Here is a 27,887-nt window from a genome sequence, read left to right as displayed (position 1 = left end):
GAGCCAAGTGTTTTCTGAGGTGGTACTTGAGATCCACGGTTGTGTCTCTCACCTTGAAAGTAGAAGGATGAGGACATTATCGTATAAGTTGGTCAACTTCGGCATCCAATTTAGACCCAAGATTGGCGAGAAAGACACAAAAAGATGTTTGGTCCCACCACCCTTTTTTCGTCGAGAGGGTTATGAGTCACTCTTCATCTAATTGGGAATATATGAACATCCCATCAGATCAAAGAAAAAAACGAACGGTGTGAAATGATTGCGCTGCCGTAAGCTTAAAATGATCAAAATATATAAATAATAAATATTATAAATGTGCCTGTTACTACATTAAATATATACTTACAGTATATATATAAAAAATGAATGGAGGCGTTTGGATTTTTTTTCAATGGCTTTATAGTCAGAATAGAGCGACTTCCATAAACTTCATTGTATAGGGTCTTTTGCTTCCATTTATCTAGTTAGAGTGCGAAAAAAACAAAAACATAATTGTCTCACATAAGGATTGTGGTTGATAGGCAAAATTCCAAATAAGGGCAGTTCCCCATTTACTCTTAACTTGAACTTTTTTTTGGTTTTGTACTGAACTGTATCATTGCGCCATGCACCCTGTAAAGTACTCAAGCGAATCTCTTCTTAACGGACCAAAATGATGTTTTTAATTTAATTTATGGGAGCATGCCCGTTACCATAAATTATTGTAACTGGAGGACCACTTATAGACAGAGAAAGGTGACTTTTCGGTTTAAGATACAGTATGTGGTATATTTAGAAGTTCAGGATGTGGTGAATAAAATTTATTTTTCCTGTAATCAATATTTAACAGGAGTCTTGACACATTAAGAACAAAAGGAAAGACAACAAATTTTGATCTACCAATTGACTCAATCAATCTGAGTCTGGAAGATTTGATTGGATACTTCCAGCCACCTGCCGATCACCTTGACCATGAAGACAAGCAAAATCGCCTACGAGCTTTGAAGAACCGGCAGAACTTATTCCAAGAAGAGGTGATGTATGTGTGTGCGACAAAAACAAATATGAGGACATTCAAATTAACAACAGTTAAAGCATAAAGCCATTACAACAACAATACACAAAGCACTGCCAGGTATACTGTTGTCAAAGGATTCATTGAAAGAAAAATGTAAATAGTCACAAGCAAATGCGGGTTATTGCTTGCTTGCATGATTTTGATGAAATTCTAAAAAGACCCTAATATTAAGACACAAATGCATTTTTATTATCAGAATGTCATACAGTGAAATGTTATAAATGTTTTAAATTGAGTGTATGTCATTTATTTGATCAATAGTATCGTCATTGCACTGGCGTTTTTTGAAATTACGGGTAATTGCATGGGTTACTGCGTTATTTTTACAACCCTAATGTTAATTTTAATAATATCATTATTTAACAAATGATGATTCATTGGCAGTAGCATAATTTTTGTATACAGTATTTACAACGCTATATTTTTGTCTAAATTTCAGCCTTATTCCCAAATAGAATAAATACATTTTTGTCCTTAAAGTTCCGCAGACAGCTCCCCATAATGAGAATGTGAATTTTTTTTTTTTTTTCTTAATTTGTATTTTTGAACACTGTGCCACAATCTTGGCGAGCCAAACTTTGGACAGTTTCGCCATTACTCTTTGCAGCACCTCTCGAACTCCATCAGGTTGGATGGGAAGCATTGGTTTTCATCTAGGATGTTTCTGTACATTGCCGCATCCATGTTTCCCTTTAACCTGACTAGTCTCCCAGTTCCTGCTGCTGAAAAACTTTCCCACAGCATGATGCTGCCACCACCATGCTTCACTGTAGGGATGATATCGGCTTAGTGATGAGCGGTGCCTACTTTCTTCCAAACATGATGCCTGGCATTCACACAAAGAGTTTATTTAATCTTTGTCTCATCAGACCAGATAATTTTGTTTTATGGTCTGAGAGTCTTTCAGGTTCATTTTGACAAACATTTTATGAAGAAATTGCTTCCGTCTGGCCAATCTACCATACAGGCCTGATTGGTGGCAGAAATGGTTGTCTTTCTGGAAGGTTTTCCTCTCTCCACAGAAGAATGATGTAGCTCTGACAGAGTGACCATCGGGTTCTTGGTCACCTCCCTGACTAGAGTAAGATGAATGCAGCAATTTACAGAGACATTTAATGCTTCCCATCCAACCTGATGGAGCTTGAGCGGTGCTGCGAAGAGGAATGGTTGAAACTGCCCAAACATATGTGTGCCCGGCTTGTGGCATCGTATTCAAAAACACTTGAGGCTGCAATTGCTGCAAAGGTGTTTTTATTTGTTTTTTGTTTTTTTGTTTGTTTCACATTGTCATCATGGAGTATTGTGTAGAATTTGGGGGACACTAGTGATTTTAGGGCTATATAAATAATCATTGATTGATTGACAAAAATGTATTTATTCTATATTTGAATAAGGCTGTAACAATAAAATGTGGAAAAAGTGAAGCGCTGTGAATACTTTCCTGAAGCACTGCATTTTTAATTCCCTGAAGATACAAATTGCATTTGGTTTAAGTTCAATGTACTGTTTTCATTTGCATTTTCACTTTAAACTTGTCTGTGATGCATCAGCAGAACTTATCTTTCAACTCCTTTGTAAACACCAGTTTAACAGATACCATGTCTTATTTTCAGGTGATATGTGTTGCTGTAAATATATCTAGGATGATGCATGGTCGTGTCAATTGAAAGACAATGAATAGATGTTTTAGACTTAGACTAAGACAAACGTTATTGATCCACAAGGGAAATTGTTCTAATTTTTGTAATGATTCATGATTATTTGCAGTAAATTACTTGTGTGCATAAATTAAATTAACTTTAAAAAATAACCCAATATTTGGACACAAATGCAATGTTATCGTCAGAATTTCATTCAGGAATTTGTTTTTTATATTTTGCTTAATGGCATGACATGTTAGCAAGTTTTGAACAAATACAAGTCTAGTTGGGGTTTATTTTGAAGTGAAATTTGCCAGTGAACACACTAGTGGAGTCTCTCCACTCATCTTTGCACTGACGTAGGTACTCACCCTATAATAACCTGCTCCACCTTTCAGGTAACCAGGTGAAAAAGCATGTGCGGTCAAAATAAATTGTGCAATTCATCTGCGTTTATATATCATTCTTGCAATAATATTTGTGAGTTAACGCACTGACTTTGACAACCTTAATACACACCTATACAGTATATATCATTAACATTATAACACAAGCCAGACAGACTGAGCTACTGCTACCACCAAATAGCATACAAACTATGAAGTCGTTGGCAAAATATACTGTAAAGTCAAGAAAAGTTAACACTTCTCTGTACTCCAGTAATGAGATGTATGTTAGGATTTACTTTATCTTACAATGGGGAAATTTTGTGGTTGCAGTGCAGATACAGAAAGTCCATTTAAAAAAAAAAAAGCCAAAAACAAATACAACGAGTGAAAAATCAAAGAACACTAAGGACATCAAATACATTAAAAGAGCACAGAACTGATGCAACCTGCTGCCACTTCAGTTGTATCATTTATATATACAGCTACAGAAGCAAAATACCAAAAATAGGCAATAAATGATGTATAATATTATATATTCCGCACATAAGATTGCACCATGCTTTGACAAACAAAAGTATGTAAATGTAATATAATGTAAAGAGAGATAGGAAATAGTTGATATTTGCTTACCAGAGGGTATTCTGATATTTCTCTAAGAAAAAAAATTGTCTGATCAAGGAATCGTGTGTCTCTATAGGGAATGATCAGCCTGGTATTGAAATGTATCGATCGGCTACACGTCTACAGCAGTGCAGCTCATTTCACTGAAGCAGCTGGAAGGGAGGCAGGAGAGGCCTGGGGCTCCATCCTTAACTCTCTGTATCAACTTCTAGGTATGAAAACAAACACGCATACAGCAAGTCACCTTCAACAATCGTTTTTAATTGGAGGCATCGCCACTCCATTGTTTCTTTAGCTGCACTTATCAGAGGCAACAGAAAGAACTGTGCTCAGTTTTCGGGTTCCTTAGACTGGCTCATTAGCAGACTCGAGAGACTGGAGGCTTCCTCTGGTAAGCCAATAAGTTTTTATTTGAACACACATATGGCTTATACTTGTTGTATGTAATATTTTCCTAATTAGATATTATATAGTCATAGCCATTTTTATCGTAGGTGTATTTCAGCACTGCTAAAGCTTAGCCAACCATAATTTATAATGTAATATTTCATGATATACTCTTTGCAGGAAATGCTAAGGGTTACACTTGTTTTTAATAATTGTGTGCTTGAAAACATTTTTTCAAGGCATACTAGAGGTGCTTCACTGTGTGCTGGTGGAAAGTCCTGAAGCATTGAACATTATCAAAGAAGGACACATCAAGTCCATAATTTCTCTTTTGGACAAACATGGACGCAACCACAAGGTAAATGCTTAACTGGTCATCACCCATAGAGCCTACTCTACCTTTATGTACTGTAATGTATGTATGTATGTACGTATATATGTTTTTAGGGTCATATGTTCTTCCACATCACTTTTAATAAAATTTTTACCACTAATGTTATTGTGCAATACAAATGCAAGTTGGATGCAGGAATATGCATGCAGAAAAGAAATCTAATACAAATTATGAATGACATGATTACAACATAGAGTCAATCAATTTCATCAGGGTTCCCAAAGTTTAGACAGTGAGCTTTTTGGCATGTACACTACAACAGTGAAATGTGCTGACAATGATTTTCTCATGTGCATGCTGTTTAGGTTCTTGACGTGTTGTGTTCGCTATGTGTGTGTCATGGTGTGGCAGTACGCTCCAACCAGCACCTGATCTGTGACAACCTCCTGCCAGGAAGAGATTTGTTACTCCAGACACGTCTGATCAATCACATAACCAGGTATTTGCACACAAACAGTGACAGCTGTCACAATACATGTCGGTTGTCATACAAGTACTCTGAACAACATTGCATCTTCTTTTTGCCTCAGCATACGTCCCAATATCTTCCTGGGCCTCAGTGAAGGCTCTGCACAGTACAAAAAGTGGTACTATGAGCTGATTATAGACCAGGCGTTGCCATTTGTTACAGCCGAGGCATCTCATCTCAGGGTGGGTTGGGCCAACACAAATGGCTATGTTCCCTCCCCCAGCGGTGGGGAAGGTTGGGGGGGAAATGGTGTGGGGGATGACCTCTACTCCTTTGGCTTTGATGGACTCAATCTTTGGTCAGGTGAAAATTTTTTTTTTTTTTTTCTATTTGATGTACAATGATAGAGTATATGCACTGTATGACACAGTTACATTTCCCATAGTGGCTTGTTGTAGGCAGAACATAGTGTGTATATGTATTTCTTTTTGGCCCAGTTCTTTTTGTCAAATCTTGCTCATGGGAGACAGAAGGAAATGAAGGGAGATAAGGTGACATTGAATTCACTGTTAAAATATTGTCGTATGACAATAAGGGATGAACAATAAATAGCATTAATGATAAACCCCGGTAAACTCCTGACAAATAGTATTATCGTTTTAAATTGAAATGATTGTAAAAACTTAACTGATAACCACACATTACATTGCCGTGTCTCCTGATGACACATGACCAGTAGATTGACCTTTTAACTGCATTTCAGACATCAAGTCATTGATGACAGTGAACTTCCTACAATGCTGACAAGCACCAGTAGGCAGGAACATATTAAACCGGTTTTAAAGTTTCTGCATTGGCTTCCTGTCCACTTAATTTTAAAGTTATATTACTAGTTTTAAAATGTCTTAATGGCCTTGCGCCTTCTTATCTATTTGACATACTTTTACAGTATCAACCCTTGCGGATCCTGAGATCCTTTGGCACCAAACTTTCAGCTTTACCAAATTCTAGAATTATATTTAATCAGACTATTTACTGATCATGTTTTTTTATTATTTGTTGTTTTTTTCTATCTTAATTATTGATATTACTACTATTGTTCTCTCAATGTTACGTTTTTATTAACTTATTCATGTATTATTTACAGTATTTATATTTGATTTTTATATGTTTTATCATGTTTCATACTATTTTTAGATGGCGTTAGTTTAAGTTGTTCTCCAGTGTTGACCCCTCAAAGAGGGCGTTTTTTTCCTCAAATCTTCAGTGCCATGCCATGTTTTGTTTTTGTTTTATTATTGTCAATTGTGTGTGTGTGTGTGTGTGCGTGTGTGTGTGTCTGTGTGTGTTTTCTTCTTCTTTTTTTGTGATTGCCACTTTCCTGTGTATAAAAAGTGCTTTATAAATAAAGTTTGATTTCATTTGAAAATATTTTGTTAATCTTCTTTGAGCAAAACCAAGGCCAAAAGTAGTAACTTGGAAGGCATTCCATTTTACCCAAAAGAGGAAAAATATTTCTTTGCCAGAATCCACACACACTTTTATAAATGAGGCCCTGAACTTTACTTTTTTAACTATATTGGACTGTATAGACAATGTCAAACTGTCAACTGACAGGCGTAAACTATAAGTATTTCTTAAATATAACCTATGCCTTTGCATTGATTTTGTGCAGGTTGTATTGCAAGGACTGTTAGCTCACCTAACCAGCACCTTCTGAGAGCAGACGATGTGGTGAGCTGCTGCTTGGACCTTAGCGTGCCGAGTATCTCCTTCAGGATCAATGGCCAACCGGTTCAGGGCATGTTTGAGAACTTCAACTCCGATGGCCTCTTTTTCCCTGTGGCCAGCTTCTCTGCCGGAGTCAAGTTAGTGGATGACTCAATGCAATTCACCTCTAATTAGTTCCTGTATTGACTTGTCTAATATGCGTGATTTTGCTGCAGTGACATCCTATCAATGACTATCAGTTAGTGTTTGCAGTTTTCTTTGCCCACACAAAAGGCTTAGTAAAAACTGTGTGGCATTTATTCTTTTGTTGTTTGGTGTACAAATAATTTTTCTTAGCACCATTTTCTCATCTGCTCACCTTGATGACTTTTATTCTGACTTTCCCCCCAGGTTTCGTTTCCTACTTGGTGGTCGCCATGGAGAGTTCAAGTTTCTCCCTCCTCCAGGGTATGCTCCTTGCTTTGAGGCTGTGCTGCCCAGGGACAAACTGAAACTGGAGCCCTGCCAACACCAGACAGCAGGGAGAGACCTTTTGGGGCCCACTGTCACAATGAGCCAGGCAGCGTTCACACCCATGCCTGTGAACACCAGCCAGGTGCATATAACTGGAATATTCACAAGATTAGACAGACATATATTTTTACTTTATCATAGACGATAAATAACTGAATTAGAAAAACATTATACACATTCATTTATATACTCCACCTGCCGTTCTCTGTCCGTGTAGATCACTCTCCCACCACATTTAGAGCGAATCCGGGAGAAGCTTGCCGAAAACATTCATGAGCTGTGGGTGATGAACAAGATTGAATTGGGCTGGACCTATGGTGCAGTGAGTATCGAGTATCCCTGTGTCATGATGCCACACAGATTTAAAAATTTCTGACATGCATAGATCTGTTAGCAATATATCTCTGTATATGTTATCTTTACCAGTGGTTCTCAAACTGTTTTCACTCAAGCACCACCTCAGAAAAAAGTACAACCATAATGACCAACATTAAAATTCATTAGTATAGTAGGCCTAAATATTCTTTAAAAGCTAGACAGAGATTTTATTTTAAAATGTACAGTATATTTAATATTTTTGGTCATTGTAACATTCCATTCTGTCTTGTTTTAACAGGCACAATGTGTTTGAATATAATTAATTAAGTGATTTTCTGGTATGTACACCAAATGGAGCCCCACAGTTTGAGAATCATTGATCGATTGATCGATTGATCGATTGATCGATTGATTGATTGATTGATTGATTGAAACTTTTATTAGTAGATTGCACAGTTCAGTACATATTCCGTACAATTGACTACTAAATGGTAAAACCCAAATAAGTTTTTCAACTTGTTTAAGTCGGGGTCCACTTAAATGAATTCATGGTATATATATATGATATATATGATTGGTTAGGACTATAATATTGGTTTTATCGCCTTGGGCGTATATTTCTAAGGACACAATGTCTGTCAGGATGACAGATGGGTCGAGTTGTTCCCGGGGCGCCCTTACACCTGGAGGGGGTTGCAACCCCTTATAGGCCAGTGAGATAATAATACAATTTTTATTGTATTATATATTGTGCATTACCATATTTTCCGCACTCTAAGGCACACAGCATTATAAGGCGTACCTTCAATGAATGGTCTATTTTAAAACTTTGTTCATATATAAGGTGCACCGCATTATAAGGTGCATTGAATAGACGCTACAGTAGAGGCTGGGGTTACGTTATGTATCCATTAGACGGAGCTGCACTAAAGGGAATGTCAGCAAAACAGTCAGATTGGTCAGTCAAACTTCATTAATAGATTACAAACCAGCGTTCAGACAACTCTGTTCACTCCCAAAATAAATAAACAGCTGTTTTTCTTATTTTCCCCGAGGTAAAGTCAGTGACGTGGTATTTTGTTTATATTTAATAACAGCAAGGTATGACATGTAGTGCAACATTTATATCACATAGTGATAAACACGTAAAAAACAGTCTGATACTGTTATGGTAAATCAAACATTCCACAACACTTCTACTTGCTGCTCTCTGTTTGACAACCCACTGTTCAAATTTGTCCTCCAATTGTAGCCATCTCGCTTTGTTCCCTCGGAAACTCTGTTTAGTCTTCTTTACTTGGCGCATGTCATCTTGTTGCGTCCTCCACTTCCGCACCATTGATTCGTTAATGTTAAATTCTCTCGCTGCTGCTCTATTCCCGTGTCCTACTGCGTGACTGATCGCCTTGATTTTAAACTCTGCGTCGTAAGTATGTCTTTTAATAGGAGCCATTTTGGCGTCTTTGCATAAACACACAAATGGAAATGAAACAGCATGCCTCGCGCAGTCATATCCCAGCATGCCCTGTGCGCTTCTCCTTCTACGGGGAAAAATGAAGTCGGCGGCTGCGCACCGTAGTTGCGAGACCTTTTGTGGCTCAATATTGGTCCATATATAAGGCGCACCGGAGTGTAAGGCGCAGGGTTTTTTTTTATGAGGTTTTTAGGTGTGCCTTATAGTGCGGAAAAAACGGTACTTTAAAATGGAAAAATATCACAGTTTTGTTTTTTATTTACGGTAATATTTTGGCAAAGCTACCTTTTTTTCCCCTGTAAAAATATTTTTTTACAGTGCACAATTTGATAGATAACTTTTATCTAACTTAAAATCATGAGTCAAGCTTATATTTAAGTATCTACAGTCTATTGATTTTAACCAAACATTTTTGAATGAAATATATCATGATTAAAAGTACAGTACAGTTATTTAATTTTTTTATGTCAAAATGGAAAGTTGAATACATTCATTAAGAAAAAAACGCAAATTAATTCCAGGCTTTCGAGAGCCACATAATATTATGTGGTTGGCCAGGTCTGGCCTGGAGTTTGACACCTGTGCTTCAACAAATTCATACAATGCGCTCACAGGGCACAACAAGTCTGTCATTGACGTTTCTGTAGGCCAGGGGTCGGCAACCCGCGGCTCCGGAGCCGCATGCGGCTCTTTGGCAACTCTGATGTGGCTCAGCCGCATACTCGCCGACCCCACAGACTGTTACAGGGGGATTCCGGATTTCGGTGCCTCTCCCGGACATCACCTGGGGTCAACGTTCTGCGATTTTCACTCGGACTACAACTTTGAGGGCGTGCCGTGATGGCTTTACTTTTAATGTCCTCTACAACATATCATCGCGCCCGCCATTACACATGGTTATCGGCGTGTTGACCGGATGCATACATTTCGCTGCTTCAATTGTCACATGTACGAGATTGCAAGGCATACTGGGTGATACAGGTTACACTGAAGGTGGTGATATAAACAACATTAACACTCTTACTAATATGCACCACACTGTGAACCCACACCAAACAAGAATGGCAAACACATTTCGGGAGAACATCCTACAGTAACACAACATAAACGCAACACAACAAATACCCAGAATCCTTTGCATCCATGACTATTCCTGACTATATCATACAGCCCCGCGCCCCCAACCCCGCCCACCTCAACCGACGCACGGAGAAGGGGTGGGGAGTGGGGGGGTTTGGTGCTAGTGGTGTATAATATAGTCAGGAATAGTCATGGATGCAAAGGATTCTGGGTATTTGTTGTGTTGCGTTTATGTTGTGTTACTGTGAGGATGTTCTGCCGAAATGTGTTTGTCATTGTTGTTTGGTGTGGCTTCACAGTGTGGCGCATATTAGTAAGAGTGTTAAAGTTGTTTATATCACAACCTTCAGTGTAGCCTGTATCACCCAGTATGCCTTGCAATCTCGTAAGTGTATCTGCGGAAGCCACATACAACATGTTGCCGGACTGGCAAGAAGTTTGTATATGTTGTAGAAGGCGTCAAAGGCAATGGCTTCATAGCACGCCCTTATTATTGTTATCTGGGTGACCACCAGCAGATATTCGCGAGAATGGTTGCGGCTCCCATTGTCTTCTTTATTTTGTGAAACGTTTCAAAACGGCTCTTTGAGTGGTAAAGGTTGCCGACCCCTGCTGTAGGCAAAAGGTGATATTCCATAGTGAAACACTGAGCAAATTTAGAAAAATAACTATTGTTGTTTTTGTATTGTATTCAAATATTCAGTTTTCCACAGCTGTAAGATACAGTCAAATTGGTGAATGAGCACAGATAATGGGCAATAGTGCTATATTACAATTTGAACTGATAACAGGATCCTTTTGAATGGATTTCCCAGATTTAGATTTTTGTCATCGAAGTCAAGTGTGTGCGTCTTCTAGATACAAAAGAAAGCAGAAATTATACTCCGCATTCTATGTGTGTTTGTTAGGTACGAGATGACAACAAGCGGCAACACCCGTGTTTGGTGGAGTTCTCCAAGTTGCCTGAACAAGAACGAAGCTACAATTTACAGATGTCTTTGGAGACCCTCAAGTAAAGCATCACACAATGCATTTTTTAATTACATGTTTTTTTATGTGTCACTCCATTAATTCTGATGATATAAATAATGGCCACACTGTACTTTATCGACTGTGCTGTTGCCACCCCATAACTGTCCCTCAGGATTGTGTGCGTGTGTGTGTGTTTATTTGTTTATTACAGAACTCTTCTCGCTTTGGGGTGCCATGTTGGTCTTGCTGATGAAAATGCTGTAGAGAAAGTCAAGAGCATGAAGTTGGCACAAAAGTGAGTTAGCTCTGAGACATTAACATACAAAGCTTGATGACTTAATTATCAGTGCTATTCTTCTATCTCTATTATTGCAGCTATGAATTGTCCAGTGGTTACAAACCGGCTCCTCTTGACCTTGGTCACATCAAACTTACCTCCACGCAGGAAGCAATGGTGGACAAATTAGCTGAAAATGCACACAACGTCTGGGCAAGAGACCGCATCCGTCAGGGTTGGACCTATGGCATCCAACAGGTAACTGTTGTGACAAAGTGTGGTATGATATATTGACACACCAATAAATTCGAATTGCCCGCATGTTACATTATTTATATGGGGACAGTAGATATTGATTCTCTTATTGTCCAAGGTGGACTTCTTAATGTTATGTGAATCTTAGTGTTTCTTATCAGCACAGCATTATCAAAACAACCTTTGGATTGTTTTGTACTTCATAACTTATTTGGAATATAATACAGTACAATATGAGAGCAACATGGGGCATCCTAAATAGCATTATTAAAAATGGTGCTAAGAAAGATTATCCTATATTACTTTTCAAATGTAAATGTAAAAAATTACAATATGAACAAAGTACTGTATTTTCTGCACTATAAGGCGCACCTTTAATGAATGGCCCATTTTAAAAATGTGTTCACATATAAGGCGCACCGCATTATAAGGCGCATAGAATAGATGCTACAGTAGAGGCTGGGGTTACGTTATGCATCCTTTAGATGGAATTGCGCTAAAGGGAATGTCAACAAAACAGTCAGGTCAGTCAAACTTTATTAATAGGTTACAAACCAGCGTTCTGACAACTCCATTTACTCCCAAAATGAATAAACAGCTGTTTTCCCGATTGTAGCTGAGATAGGCGCCAGCGCCCCCCGCGACCCCAAAAGGGAATAAGCGATAGAAAATGGATGGATGAATAAACAGCTGTTTTATTATTTTCCCTGATTCAATAAACACGTAAAAAACAGTCTGATACTGTTATGGTAAATCAAACGTTAGTGCAATCACAATATAGTAACACTCAAAATAGTGCAAAGCAATAATATATCAATAACTCAACGTTGCTCAAACGATAATGTCACACAACGCACAAAATAAACATGTAAAGCTCACTTAATTAAGTTATTCCTCATCTACGAATCCCTCAAATTCTTCTTCTTCAGTGTTCAAATCAAACAGTTGGGCGAATACGGCATCCAACATGCCCGGCTACGTCTCGTCGAAGTCGTCATTAAAAGCGTCAGTGTCGCTGCTGTTAATGTTAAATTCTCTTGCTGCTGCTAATGTTAAATTCTCTCGCTGCTGCTCTATTCCCGTGTTCTACTGTGTGACTGATCGCCTTCTGCGTCGTAGGCGTGTCTCTTGTTAGGAGCCATTTCGGGGTCTTTACACACAGAAACAGCACGCTTCCCGCAGTCATATGGTAAATGGTTTGTACTTGTATAGCGCTTTTTTACCACTTTTTAAGGAGCCCAAAGCTCTTTGACAGTATTTTTCACATTCGCCCATTCACACACACATTCACACACTGATGGTGAGAGCTGCCATGCAGGGCGCTCACCAGGACCCATCAGGAGCAAGGGTGAAGTGTCTTGCCCAAAGACACAAAGGACGTGACTTGGATGGTAGAAGGTGGGGATTGAACCAGTAACCCTCAGATTACTGGCACAGCCACTCTACCAACTTCCCCACGCTGTCCCAGCATATCCCAGCATGCACCGCACGCTTTTTATTCTATAGGGGAAAACAAGGTCGGCGGCTGTCCATATATGAGGCGCCCCGGATAATAAGGCGCACTGTCAGCTTTTGAGAAAATTTGAGGTTTTTAGATGCGCCTTATAGTGCGGAAAATACGGTAGTTGAAAGCTTTAATAAGTACTTTCTGAACATTGGACTGAATCTGGAGGAAAAGATACCAGATCCTGAGTGAGTTGATGACACCATAGACAGTAGTCCCAACTCAATTTTCATCAAAGGTGTGACAAAAGAGGAAATAATCAATATTGTGAGAAAATGTAAATCTAAGACCTCAACTGATTGTAACGGAATTGATAAAGAAACAATAAAAACGTTTATTGAAGAGATTTCATAACATTTTACAGCAACCTATCATTTCAAACAGGCAAATTCCCACACAAAATGAACATGGCAAAAGTCGTACCAACTTATAAGACTGGAGACAAACACCAGTTTACAAACTACAGACCTGTTTCTCTACTTCAATTTTCTAAAATTATTGAAAAACTGTTTAGCGACAGATTGGACAAATTCATAAATAAAAATGAAACACTCACAGACAACCAATATGGACACAGACTCAACATTTCGACATCAATGGCATTAATCAAAATAACAGATGAGATTACCAATGGAATAGATAGCAAAAAATGAGCTGCTGCAGTGTTTATGGATTTAACAAAACATTTAACACAAGCAATCATAATATCTTAATAAACAAATTAAAATGGTACGGCATCAGATAGTTGGTCTTGAACTGGGTAAGAAGCTACTTAAAGGCCTACTGAAATGAGATTTTTCTCATTTAAACGGGGATAGCAGGTCCATTCTAGGTGTCATACTTGATCATTTCGCGATATTGCCATATTTTTGCTGAAAGGATTTAGTAGAGAACATCGACAATAAAATTTGCAACTTTTGGTCGCTAATAAAAAAGCCCTGCCTTTACCGGAAGTAGCAGACGATGACGTCACCGGTGTAAGGGCTCCTCACATCCTCGCATTGTTTATAATATGAGCCTCCAGCATCAAGAGCTATTCGGACTGAGAAAGCGACAAATTCCCCATTAATTTGAGGGAGGATGAAAGATTTGTGAATGAGGATATTGATAGTGAAGGACTAGAAGAAAAAAAAAAGAAAAAAAAGTAAAAAAAAAAAAAGGCGATTACATTCAGATGTTTTTAGACACATTTACTAGGATAATTCTGGGAAATCCCTTATCTTTCTATTGTGTTGCTAGTGTTTTAATGAGTTAAATAGTACCTGATAGCCGCAGGGGTGTCCACGGGTGTGTCCACGGGTGTGTTGACGACAGTCTCTGAGGGAAGTCACGGCAGCTGCATGGACGGTGTGAGCTCAGCTGATCTCCGGTAAGAGGTGACTTTTTACCACAATTTTCTCACCGAAACCTGCCGGTTGACAAGTGGTCGAGAACCATGTTCGCTTGACCGCTCAGATCCATAATAAAGCTTCACCTCTGGGAATTTTAAACAAGGAAACACCATGTGTTTGTGTGGCTAAAGGCTACTGTAAAGCTTCCCACCTCCATCTTTCTTCTATGACTTCTCCATTATTAATTGAACAAATTGCAAAAGATTCAGCAACACAGATGTCCAAAATACTGTGTAATTGCGCAATGAAAAGAGACGATTTTTAGCCGCAAGTGGTGCTGGCTAATATGTCCCCTCCAACCAATAACGTCACAAACACGCGTCATCATACGCGTCATCATTCCTCGACGTGTTCAACAGGAAACACAGCTGGAAATTTAAAATTGTAATTTAGTTAACTAAACTGGCCGTATTGGCATGTGTTGCAATGTTAATATTTCATCATTGATATATAAACTATCAGACTGCGTGGTCGGTAGTAGTGTGTTTCAGTAGGCCTTTAACTGACAGGAAGCAATACGTGAAAATAGGAGAACAAACTTGTACAGAGCTGAATATATCTTGTGGCGTACCTCAGGGATCATTATTTGGACCAAAATTGTTCAATCTTTGTACAAACGACATTTGTAAAGTTACAAAGGACTTAAAAGTTAGTATTATTTGCAGAGAACACAACTGTATTTTCTTCAGTAGAGAACACACAAAAGCTAAAGCAAGTAATAACAGAAGAAATTAACAAATTTAAAAGATAGTTTGACAAAAACAGACTATCTTTGAAACTCAGCAAAACTAAAATAATGCTATTTGGTATCAGAAGAAGGGAAATCAAACACAAATACAAATAGAAGGAGTAGACATTGAAAGGGTCAAATAAAACACATTTTTGGCTGTAATAATAGATGACAAAATTATCTGGAAACCTCATGTAAAAAATTTACAACATAAAGTAGCAAGAAACGTGTCAATAATGAATAAGGCAAAATATGATCTGGACCAAAAATCACTCCCTATTCTCTACTGCTCGCTAGTGTTGGTATGTCTGAGTTATTGTATAAAAATAGGAGGAAACAACTACAAATGTGGACTTCATTCACTAACTGTGTTACAAATAAGATCAATTAGAATAATACATGATGTTGGATATAGAGAACATACAAAGCCTTTATTTATTGAAACAAAAATATTGAAATTCAAAAACTTGGTGCACTTACAAACAGCTAATATTATGTACAAAGCAAACTATAATCTACTACCCAAGAATTTACAACAGTTCTTCTCCACAAAAGAGGAGAATTATAACCTTAGAGAAACATTTGTATGCGCTTAAAACCTTTTAGCATATCCGTATGTGGAATCAAATTATGGAATGGATTAACCAAATAAATCAAACAAAGCACTAATTTGATTCAGTTTAAGAGACTGTTCAACAATTATAATGAACATATTGAACCTTTTTTTGTTGTTGATATAATGATTACTTATGTATTTAATATTTTTTGACCTACTATGGTATATTATTTGATAATTATTCATTTATTCACTGTTCTGTTACAAACAGAGAACAAGGAAATGGGGTAAAATTGCTATAACATGAAAAGGGTTACGATTAAATAAGCTCTGATTCTTCTTACCCCTTTTCGGACGTGCTGTGATGAAACAACTGGAAATATGTATTGCATTACATTGTATCGTATGCATCTTCGAAATAAACTGAAACTGAACTGAAAATAATTCGACCGAGAAAAGAAGACAGATAGAGGGAAAAAAATACAAAAGCAAGAGGAAAAAACAGGGCAGACAACAATAAATGCCAGTCAGCATTTCTGTTGTTTGTATTTTTTGCTCAAAAAATTAAAATACAGAGCTGTACACAAAATGGATGGATGGAAATCCTCTGTAGAGATAGTAATCAATGGCAAAGTGGTAATATGAAAAATAGGGTCGGGATGAACATTTTTTGAGATGTTTCCTTTTCCAATTCGAATCTCTCATAGATTCTAATTTGGATAAAAGGATAACAAACAAGTTGATTAGCATCAACTTTGTTTAGTTTATTAAAAAAAAACATGAGAATACAAACAACCACAAGGTCTACAAATACAAGCAAGACATATCAGGTAGAATTGTACAGTGCAATTTTTCAATCATCAACTATTAAAAAAGATCCAATATTTTGCAGTAAATTAAGCATTTCTGCTTTTAAAGAAGCATTCGTGATATTTCTAACTCATCACGGTGCCTCCAACTGTGGAGAACACCTCTTAAGAGGGAAGTGTGCAAGCTGCCAGTCAGACGTTGTCACGTCATGTAATGCATGAGAAACATTAATTTCACATTTACAGTTAATAATACCATGTTTTAAGATGATAGGTACTGTTAGACGTGTTAACTTTGCTGCCGCTCATGTTGTTCATTCACTTTGTCTCGGAGTGGATCAAAAACTTGTCGTATATTCAACGTTATCACATGCTGGTTCTGCTAATGTTTCGGCTGTTATCTTCTCAATTTGATGCAATATCCACTTTACAAGTATTCAAAGTTGCCCTCTTGTCTTCCTTTCTCGTGAACGCTTGTGCTGCTGATCGGCACCATGTATGGTGAGTCGGACGTGCTCACAGGAACTAATAAGGGAATCGTTAACAAAACTGTCAAATGATTACCAGGGATTGAAACCTGAAAACTGGTTCTCAACAAGAACCAGTTTAAAGGGTGAATCCTCCTACATGTGAACGTCTCTTCTTCTTGTTTGTGTTTTTCTTTCAGGATGTAAAGAACCGTAGAAATCCTCGTCTAGTCCCCTACAGTCTTCTGGATGGAAGAACCAAAAAGTCCAACAAAGACAGTCTAAGAGAGGCTGTCAGGACTCTGCTGGGTTATGGATATAACCTGGAAGCTCCTGACCAGGACCACGGTATATATATCTACCAGTGCATCACTTTGTTCTGGGCATTTCATGTGACATTGCTTGTTTGTTTCACCCCTGTTCAAATAGAACAATTTGATGCCAACAATATATCTGCTGAAAGGTTTCGGATCTTTAGAGCGGAGAAAACCTACTGTGTTAATGCAGGGAAGTGGTACTTTGAGTTGGAGGTAAGAATTATTTGCACTAAAAGAACAGAACACTCAGACGACAGAGCATTGTTTTGTGTCATAAAGAATTAGGGGCCACAATTAAGATTACAATTGTTGGCCGTTTATTAAACGTGTCTTCGATATCCTCAGAGGTATCAAGTCAGTGATGATGTGTTGTATATTTTGACTTAGTTTAACTTGACATGAGATTATTCTTGCATGCATCATAGGTATTAACAGCAGGAGAGATGAGGGTTGGCTGGGCACGACCCGGTTGCCTACAAGGCCAAGAACTGGGTTGTGATGATCAGGCCTTTGTCTTTGATGGATTTAAGGTAGAGGCATTTTCTTGTACAACTTATTTCGATTGCACAAAATCATTATAATAATAATTACCTGTCTAACATAAGTGAATAATAACATAAAACATTATAAACCATTTTTAAAGCATTATTCACTATTTAAAACTTGCAAAACTTCTTAGAAAGTACAAGGAAGAATCATTTTGAGAAATACCTTCAACATTATTGATAACTAGATATTCTTCATCTCATTATGTCAATCAGGACTGATTTAGTTATCTATTGCAAGAACTGCTGTACTTACAGTTAACTGATATGTTACAAAAAGGAGACAGTGAGTGAACATAAGTCATACTAAATGCTCTGGAGTTGTAAAGGGGTAAGAATAAAGAATAAAGTGTGTTATTGTTCGAAATAAACTCAGCTCAACTCAACTCAAAACTAAGGCATACACTCAATGATGATTTCCAAAAATAACATTCTTATCATAGACTCGAAAAGTGTGTTTTTGGATTGTATGTACTCCAGGTTCAGCGCTGGCACCAGGGCAATGAGCACTTTGGGCGTGCGTGGCAGACAGGTGATGTGGTTGGCTGCATGGTGGACCTGAATGAACACACCATGATGTTCACTCTTAATGGAGAGGTGCTGCTGGATGACACTGGCTCAGATCTCGCTTTCAAAGACTTTGATGTTGGTGAAGGTCTGTGTTTTTTTTTCTGTAGACTATATGTCAAACGTGCTGATTTAAAACATTTATTTGTAATACCCTAAGTTGAATTAGCTGCTCATCATCACCATCCACACTCCCTGTGTAAAACAGAAACACACGTCTTTACCTTTCTAGTGCGTTCTAGATAGTGAAAAACTGTTAACAGGAGGGCGGCTCACAATGAAGTAATGGGGATTTATCTATTCCGCCTACAGTATAAAGCTTTGCTGCCTTACCAGGGCTCATAAAATCAGTAGAGACTCCTCCCACCCCCACCAAGGACAGTTTTCACTACTGAACTCTGGAAAAAGGTTCTGCAGCCTCCATAGGAAAACCTCCAGGTTCTGTAACAGCTTCTTTCGACTCTTGAAGGCAACAAAATAATCCACTCAATTACTCAAAAAAAAACAGATTAACTCGCTGGACTATACAGACAACATAACAAACAACCATAAATGTGAATGCATATGCAAAAGTGCAATATAGTTATTAATTTATTATTCATATATATATATATATATATATATATATATATATATATATATATATATATATATATATATATATATATATATGTATGCACCTTATTTTGTAAATGCAAACACTCTGCACCTTTTTGCTCTTTTATCCTGCACTGAAATGAGCTAATGCAACAGAATTTGGTTCTTATCTGTACTGTTAAGTAAACATTTTGATGACAACAAAGGAAGTCTAAGTTTATTAAAAGACACGTTGTTACTCTCAACCTCTCTTGTGTTGTTTGTGATCTTCCCGAGAGTAAATCTTAACTCGGTCATTCATGATAACATGTAAGACTAACTGTATTTTGGTCATTTTAAGCATTACCATAACTAATTTCCTGGTCGTCATCATTTCACATATCCCTTAGCAATTAACACTACTTCCAACAACAACAGCATGGCGCGTGCGTTATGTGCTTGCTACCACTAATTATGGCAGACTTTGTCAGAGTCTTGGAGAGTTACCAAGTAGCACAAGTGCTACAATTGCTTCATCAACAAAATAAGAATATAACAAAACAGTCACCGACAATGTTCACTCTCTTTGGGATCTCGAATGATGGGATGGTTGTGTCTTTCAGGCCGAGACATGTGCTGTCCTTGAGCTGGTAAATTTGAAATAGTTAAAACATCTAGCAGAGTGTTCCTAGCAAGGTGGCACTGCTTCAGTCCAATTGCGAACTCCGAGGCGATGCAGCTGCAACAAAAGCAGCTCCAGTAGCTAGCATTCCTTCTCGCTAGGGGCCAGAGGACCAAAAATAGTTTCTCTGTTTTAGCTCTCACCTGGCAAGCTGCAAAAGTGTAACTCGTTGGCAGCTAACAGTACGGAAGACCTGCTAGCAGAGGAACTCAATCACTTCTTTGCTTGTTTTGAGTTATCCAGACCAGTCACACCTCAGATGCTGCTCCAACCCTCAAGTCCTTAACTGCTCGTCCTCCAAGAACACCAGGTGATGCAGGCACTCAGGACTATAAACCCGCAAAAAGCGGTTCTGCCAGACGGCATACTCAGCAAGGTGTCAGGGACATTGCAGACCAGCTGGCAGGAATATTCTGTGGCTATTCTGTTCATCCCTGGCACAAGCCCAAGTCCTGCCTTGTCCCACAGCAGTCACTGTCACACCAGTCCCCAAGAATATAACCCTAGAATACTTAAAAAAAACTGCAGAAACTATTTTGCTGACAAACTGTTGAAATCTGTTGTTATCAAGTGTTTTGAAAGGTTTGTTCTCCAATATATCAAAGCCTGCGTTCCCCAGAACTTTAAACCACAACAATTTGCCTACAGGCCAAACCGGTCCACAAAGGATGCCATCGCCACTGCTTTCCACTTAGGTGTGGAAAATCTGGATTTCCCGGATACCTATGTCAGGATGCTGTTTGTCAACTACAACTCGGCGTTCAAAACCATTATTCCTGAAATTCTGGCGGAGAAGCTTAGCTTCCTGGGTCTACCCTCTGCCCTCCCTAGAGCAATGTTTTTCAACCACTGTGCCGTGAGATACGATCTGGTGTGCCGTGGGAGATGATCTAATTTCACCTATTTGGGGTAAAAAATGTTTTTTGCAAATCAGTAATTCTAGTCTGCAAATGATGTGTTGTTGTTGCGTGTCCGTGTTGTCTAGAGTAACCGTGTAATACTCTCCCATATCAGTAGATGGGAGCCAGTAGCTAATTGCTTTGTAGATGTTGGAAACAGCAGGAGGCAAGATGCAGGTAAAAAAGGTATATAGGCAAGATGCAGGTAAAAAAGGTATATAATGCTTAAACAAAAAAAATAAACGAAGGCGAGTGCCCCTAAAAAAAGGCATTGACGCTTAGAGAAGGCTATGCGGAACAAAACTAAAACTGAACTACAAAGTAAACAAAACCAGAATGCTGAACGACAGCAAAAACGGTGTCCACAAAGTACATCTGTACATGACAATCAACAATGTCCCCACAAAGAAGGATAATCCATCCATTTTTCTACCGGTTATTCCCTTCGGTGTCACGGGGGGCGCTGGAGCCTATCTCAGCTACAATCAGGCGGAAGGCGGTGTACACCCTGGACAAGTTGCCTCCACATCACAGGGGAAAAACAACTGAAATATTCTTGATTGCTAAAACAAAGCAGACGCGGTAAATATCGCTCAAAGGAAGACACGAAACTGCTACAGGAAAATACCACAAAAAATTGAAGCGCAAGACAAGAAGTAAAACACTACACACAGGAAAATCGCAAAAAATAAGTTTAGGCGTGATTTGACAGGTGGTGACAGTACACCTACTTTGAGACAAGAGCTATAGTGATGCATGCTTGGTTATGCTTTAAAGTCATATCCAACAATTGCAACGACTTTTTACTGTCAAATGAGTTTCGTTTTTTAGTGATTTCTGCTGGTGGTGTGCCTCCGGATTTTTCCAACGCAAAAAATGTGCCTTGGCTCAAAAAAGGTTGAAAAACACTGCCTTAGAGGACATTGCTCGATATCGCTGCCTCGGCAGAGCAAATAAAATCCTGGCAGATAGCTCTCAGCATTGGTAAGCACTTGTTCAATCGGCTGCCATCAGGGAAGAGATTTCGGTCACACAAGAGCAGGACAAACATTGGATATTGTATCTGTTCCAGTAGATTACACTGTTTTTCACTGTTGCACTACTGTTTGTACTGGTATTTGGTCTTTTTAACACGTTATTTCTTGTTTGTACTGTATTTTCAACTGCACCTAACTAAGTAGATACCTGTAATTTTGTCACACTCTCATGTTTGATAACAACAAAAAGTTATAATATTTTTACAATATCAATGTCACAATAGCTTGGGTAATATTCAGATCACAAATTTTAATGTAGCATTGCTGGTGGTCTTGGAACTTATTCATAGGGTTTAATAAGCAGAATAGCTGAAACCCTATTACCTGTATTGTTGGCCATCTCTTGTTAGCAGTTTTTTATTATCCAGAACACACAGAATAGGGAAATATGTTTGTGTTTTTGTCTCACAAGGAGATTGTGAAAGACATGAAAAATGTAAAAAAAGCACAATTTTCTTTTAACAGTGTTTTTCTTTAAAATTACAAGTACTTTGTCATCCATCCTCATTACTTTTTACAATATTTATCTTTAAGGTATTCCTGCAGTGTAGCCCATCATTAGATATAAAATGAATTGGTATTCGTCAAACCCCGGTGTGACGGTTAACAGTCAAAAGGCTACTTTAGGTTTCTAAATTGACTACATGGCAAATTTGCCAAGACAAATCTCTGACTTCCCATACAAGGAAAAGACTGATATGGGCAAAAGAGCACAATCATTGTAACAATGGAAGAATGTGTTGCAGACAGGTCCACGATTGAGGTCTTAGTATGCCTGCCATGTTATCCAATCTTTAGTGTTGACACTGACACTGCTGTACAGATACAAGTAGACAACCTGTGAAACATATTCTCAAGCTACACATTCTTAGACATGATTTTTGTTGTACAATTGTCCCACTCTTGCTTTGAATAGCCTTTCTTAGCGGGTCTCTGGAGACTGTCAACAGACAACTGTTGGTGCTTTAGATACTACAATATATAATGGCATGTCTCTTATTAATTAAGTGGTTTTCGTGTGCAACAATGTGCAAACTTTTTCAGCTCTGCTCAATTATGAAACCTCCTTTTGATGATGTAATAGACATAAAACTTTGCCAATATGTATTTATTTTCTGTCCCAAGGTTTCATCCCGGTGTGCAGTGTGGGCGTGTGCCAAGTTGGGAGGATGAACTTCGGTAAAGATGTGAGCACCCTGAAATACTTCACCATATGTGGTCTGCAGGAAGGTTACGAACCTTTTGCTGTCAACATGAATCGGGACGTCACAATGTGGCACAGTAAGAGATTGCCACAGTTTGTACCTGTACCCACTGACCACCAACATATAGAGGTAAAGACTGCGGCCTACATACAGTATTTATTTGGCATGCCGTTAAACTATACTTTTTACAGTCATATCTAGTCTCAGAAGAAAACAAAATCATTTGAAATATTTTTCTCTCTTTAAGGTGACAAGAATAGATGGTACTGTGGATTTGTGCCCTTCTCTAAAAGTCACTCAGAAGTCATTTGGTTCACAGAACAGCACCACAGACATTACTTTTTACAGATTAAGTATGCCCATTGAGTGCGCTGACTCCTTCTCCAGGTCGTCGTCGAACAGCCTTATGTCACCAAAGAGAGTAAGATAATATACAAAAAGAAATACTCACCACTGTGTGAATAATGAAGGATTTGTATATGTTAGGGAATATGTGTTACATGTTCAGTGTTCGTGTCTGCAGGAGCTAGATGACTTTGAAACTGTTTCAGACTTTGAGGTCCTAATAAAATCATCTCATGGTCACAATGGTCCTGGCGGCCCAGACAGAGTTGAGTTCAACAACCACAAAGATTACAACCAGGAGAAGACTTCTAAGCTTAAACAAAGGTAAAACTTACTTTGAAATTTAAAGTACATCCAGAAATGTCAAGATGTTGAATTGTGACAGTGTTATTTTTTATATTACAGGTTTATGCTGAAGAAGAATAAACCAGACAACTCCTGCCCCTCTTCTTCTCGTCTGTCAGAAGACGTGATGGCTGATGACAGGGAGGATTTTGAATTCCTCATGCAAGCTTCAACTGTAAGTCCAGATCACTACTATACACATCTTTATGTAGTATTTAATTAACAAAACTATGGAAAAAATTATTAGATACAATTATTGAATTTGTATCCACAGGTAAATTTGGCTTTCAGTGAGAGAGTCATACAAAACAATATAATAAATAAATAAAAAACAGTAAAATAACTATGCAATTTGTCACCATCCCCATCATCATTATATGCTGCCTCATAAGGTGCACTTAGTATGTAAAGTGCCTACCCTCAAAGTGCAAGGCATAAAGTACAAACCCCGTTTCCATATGAGTTGGGAAATTGTGTTGGATGTAAATATAAACGGAATACAATGATTTGCAAATCCTTTTCAACCCATATTCTATTGAATGCACTACAAAGACAAGATATTTGATGTTCAAACTCATAAACTATTTTTTTTTTTTTGCAAATAATAATTACCTTTGAATTTCATGGCTGCAACACATGCCAAAGTAGTTGGAAAAGGACATGTTCACCACTGTGTTACAGCACCTTTTCTTTTAACAACACTCAATAAACGTTTGGGAACTGAGGAAACTAATTGTTGAAGCTTTGAAAGTGGAATTGTTTCCCATTCTTGTTTTATGTAGAGCTTCAGTCGTTCAATAGTCCGGGGTCTCTGCTGTCGTATTTTACACTTCATAATGCGGCACACATTTTTGATGGGAGACAGGTCTGGACCACAGGCGGGCCAGGAAAGTACCCTCACTCTTTTTTTAGGAAGCCACGCTGTTGTAACAGTTGTCTTGCTGAAATAAGCAGAGGCATCCATGATAACGTTGCTTGGATGACAACATATGTTGCTCCAAAACCTGTATGGACCTTTCAGCATTAATGGTGCCTTCACAGATGTGTAAGTTACCCATGCGTTGGGCACTAATGCACCCCCATACCATCACAGATGCTGGCTTTTGAACTTTGCGCCTATAGCAATCCGGATGGTTATTTTCCTCTTTGTTCCGGAGGACACCACGTCCACAGTTTCCAAATATAATTTGAAATGTGGACTCGTCAGACCACAGAACAACTTTCCACTTTGCATCAGTCCATCTTAGGTAAGCTCGGGCCCAGCCGAACCGGCGGCGTTTCAGAATATTGTTGATAAATGGGTTTGGCTTTGCATAGAAGAGTTTTAACTTGCACTTACAGACGTAGCGACCAACTGCAGTTACTGACAGTGGTTTTATGAAGTGTTCCTGAGCTCATGTGGTGATATCCTTTACACATTGATGTAGTACCGCCTGAGGGATCAAAAGTCCGTAATATCATGGCTTAAGTGCAGTGATTTTTCCAGATTCTCTGAACTTTTTGATTATTTTACGGACCATTCGTTGAGAAATGTTGTTCTAAAACTGTTCAACAATTTGCTTACAGAGTGGTGACCCTCACCCCATCCTTGTTTGTGAATTACCTAGCATTTCATGGAAGCTGCTTTTATACCCAATCATGGCACCCAACTGTCCCCAATTAGCCTGCACACCTGTGGATTTCCATATATGTGTTTGATGAGCATTCCTCAACTTTATCAGTATTATTGCCGCCTTTCCCAACTTCTTTGTCACGTGTTGCTGGCATCAAATTCTAAAGTTAATGATTATTTGCACAACATTTTTTTTATCAGTTTGAACATCAAATATGTTGTCTTTGTAGCATATTCAACTGAACCTGGGTTAAAAATTATTTGCAAATCATTGTATTCTGTTTATATTTACATCTAACACAATTTCCCAACCCATATGGAAACGGGGTGTGTAAATAATTGCAACTAATCAAATCATTAAATCACATTATCATCATCTCACTATAATCATCAACATCAGCATCATTTTCAACATTAGCATCATCATCAACATCAGCATATTCAATATCACCGTCATCATTATCCTCACTATCAGCATCAACATCACCATCATGTTCAACATTGGCATCATGACCATTATCTTCAACATCACTGTGATTGATTGATTGATACTTTTATTAATAGATTGCACAGTTCAGTAAATATTCTGTACAATTGACCACTAAATGGTAACACCCGAATACGTTTTTCAACTTGTTTAAGTCGGGGTCCACGTTAATCAATTCATGGTCATCAACATCACCATCATCATCATTCTCACCATCATCATCAGCATCAACATTACTATCATTTTCAATGCTAGCATCAACATCACCATCATCATCGACATCCCCATTATCTTCAACATCATCATCAATATCACCAACATCAACATCAGCATCACAAACTTTTTTAACATTAGCATCATCAACTTTCATCGCCATGACCATTATCTTCAGTATCAGCATCATCAACATCATCATCATCCTCACCATCATCATCAGCGTCAACATCACTTTTATTTTCAACATTAGCATCACCATCATCATCAACATCCCCATTATTCTCAAAATCACCATCAACATCAGCATCAACATATGTGGGGCAGTATAGCTCGGTTGGTAGAGCGGCTGTGCCAGCAACTTCAGGGTTGCAGGTTCGATCCCCGCTTCCGCCATCCTGGTAACTGCTGCTGCAAGACACTTTACCCACCGGCTTCCAGTGCCACCCACACTGGTTTAAAAACATTTTAAACTTTGATATTAGGTTTCACAATGTTAAGCGCTTTGAGTCACTTGAGTAAAGCGCTATATATAAATATAATTCACTTCACATCACCATCATTTTCAACATCAGCATCATCCACATCATCATCAACATCACCATAATCAATCATCATCATCATGACCATAATCTTCAACATCAGCATCATCAACCACACCATCATCATCAACATCACCAATCAGCATCAGCATTATCCACATCAAAATGTGGGTTGATGTGTAAGCTTAAACAGATGTCTTCTCAATGGATGCTTATTTTCTGAGTTCCAGTTGTCGAACCCAGTGCTTGTGACAAGGGATAGAGGTAGGATGTGATTGGATTGCCCATACATACAAAAAAAATAACAGGTTACTTATGCAACCCAGATCTTGGTGAATTAAATATTTCAATTGATTGTACAGTGATTGCATAGTGTAATTTTTCCAGAACAAATTAAAGTAAGAACACAGATGATGTTCTGGCATGGATATCCTCCCAGACCTAAATCAGCGCATCAGTCCAACTTCTGGTAGGATGCGGTAGCACTGCATATGGCAACAAATAATGTCTAGGGGAGTTCAATGAGCTTCAATTTAAGTTTGGTTCTGACTGTTTGGGCATTGAAGTTGCCTGCTGATGGTTCATTTATTTAAGAGCTTTGGTTATGTTTTCTAACTGGTTCCTAATAAGTGTGGCTGACTTCTATATAATCATATCAAACATACAGCACCAAACACTTTTCAGTGGTAAGAGCAGGATTACAAGAGCGGTTATCTCACAACCGTATTACTTTCATAAATATCCTTCCTCTTTTTTACAGCACTCTTACTCAGTGAGAATATTCCCTGGTCAGGAGCCCAGCAATGTATGGGTGGGCTGGGTCACCTCCAACTTCCATCAGTATGACCCACACTTTGAGTTGAACAAGGTGCAAACTGTCACTGTAACTTTGGGAGATGAGAAAGGCAAAGTTCATGAGAGGTATTTAAAATGGTTTCATATTTTTTGAATTCGAACAAAAGAGCATGTACTGTAAATATTGGGAATGATAATTGTGTTTTTACCTAATTTCTTCAACTGACACGTTTTAAAGAATTGTATAAAATGTATCCACCGTATATGCTTACGCTTAACACTGTGCATCTTCCAGTATAAAGCGCAGTAACTGCTATATGGTGTGGGCTGGAGAGAGCAGCAGTCCAGGTCAAGGAAGGCGAAACAATGGTGTAGAGATTGGCTGTTTGGTCGACACAGCAAATGGACTATTATCCTTCACTGCAAACGGCAAAGAGCTCAGCACATATTACCAGGTAAATATTGTAGGCTCCCTTCCTGAGTCTAGCATTATTTTTTTATTTATTTTGTTGATCAGTTGCACTTTGATTTATGAGGATAAATAAAGCACACATCCAACTGAAATAGCATAGCTTTGACTTGTTTAAAAAATCAACACCCTTCATGAAAATCTGTTTGAGAACTGGTTTAAAAAATTGTTCACCTACAGCTGTACAGCATTAATGATTTAACTAAATAATAAAAACACAAAATAAAAAGTTTTGTCGGTTGTTACCGGTAATTCCTTTTCCATTGTAAACTAGATG

The 27,887-nt window shown here is 38.2% G+C and overlaps 1 protein-coding gene across 8 annotated transcripts in view; it reads left to right on the top strand.

Moving 5' to 3' along the window:
• The window catches only part of ryr2a (ryanodine receptor 2a (cardiac)), a 310,189-nt gene that overhangs the window by 110,261 nt on the left and 172,041 nt on the right, over positions 1-27,887 (top strand). For all 8 annotated transcript variants that reach the window (XM_061908696.1, XM_061908695.1, XM_061908691.1 and 5 more), the window contains exons 13-34: positions 830-1,013; positions 3,784-3,919; positions 4,003-4,098; positions 4,334-4,452; positions 4,794-4,927; positions 5,019-5,260; positions 6,573-6,765; positions 7,019-7,223; positions 7,359-7,463; positions 10,922-11,025; positions 11,197-11,280; positions 11,361-11,520; positions 17,175-17,322; positions 17,404-17,504; positions 17,717-17,821; positions 18,317-18,491; positions 22,723-22,931; positions 23,050-23,223; positions 23,326-23,471; positions 23,553-23,667; positions 27,107-27,267; positions 27,437-27,596. In XM_061908696.1, coding sequence (XP_061764680.1) covers positions 830-1,013; positions 3,784-3,919; positions 4,003-4,098; positions 4,334-4,452; positions 4,794-4,927; positions 5,019-5,260; positions 6,573-6,765; positions 7,019-7,223; positions 7,359-7,463; positions 10,922-11,025; positions 11,197-11,280; positions 11,361-11,520; positions 17,175-17,322; positions 17,404-17,504; positions 17,717-17,821; positions 18,317-18,491; positions 22,723-22,931; positions 23,050-23,223; positions 23,326-23,471; positions 23,553-23,667; positions 27,107-27,267; positions 27,437-27,596 — 3,256 coding nt within the window. The remainder of the gene's footprint in view (positions 1-829; positions 1,014-3,783; positions 3,920-4,002; positions 4,099-4,333; positions 4,453-4,793; positions 4,928-5,018; positions 5,261-6,572; positions 6,766-7,018; positions 7,224-7,358; positions 7,464-10,921; positions 11,026-11,196; positions 11,281-11,360; positions 11,521-17,174; positions 17,323-17,403; positions 17,505-17,716; positions 17,822-18,316; positions 18,492-22,722; positions 22,932-23,049; positions 23,224-23,325; positions 23,472-23,552; positions 23,668-27,106; positions 27,268-27,436; positions 27,597-27,887) is intronic.

Source organism: Nerophis ophidion, linkage group LG08 (genome assembly GCF_033978795.1).
Source record: "Nerophis ophidion isolate RoL-2023_Sa linkage group LG08, RoL_Noph_v1.0, whole genome shotgun sequence".
NCBI lineage: Eukaryota > Metazoa > Chordata > Actinopteri > Syngnathiformes > Syngnathidae > Nerophis > Nerophis ophidion.
This window is presented reverse-complemented; position numbering and strand designations above follow the sequence as displayed.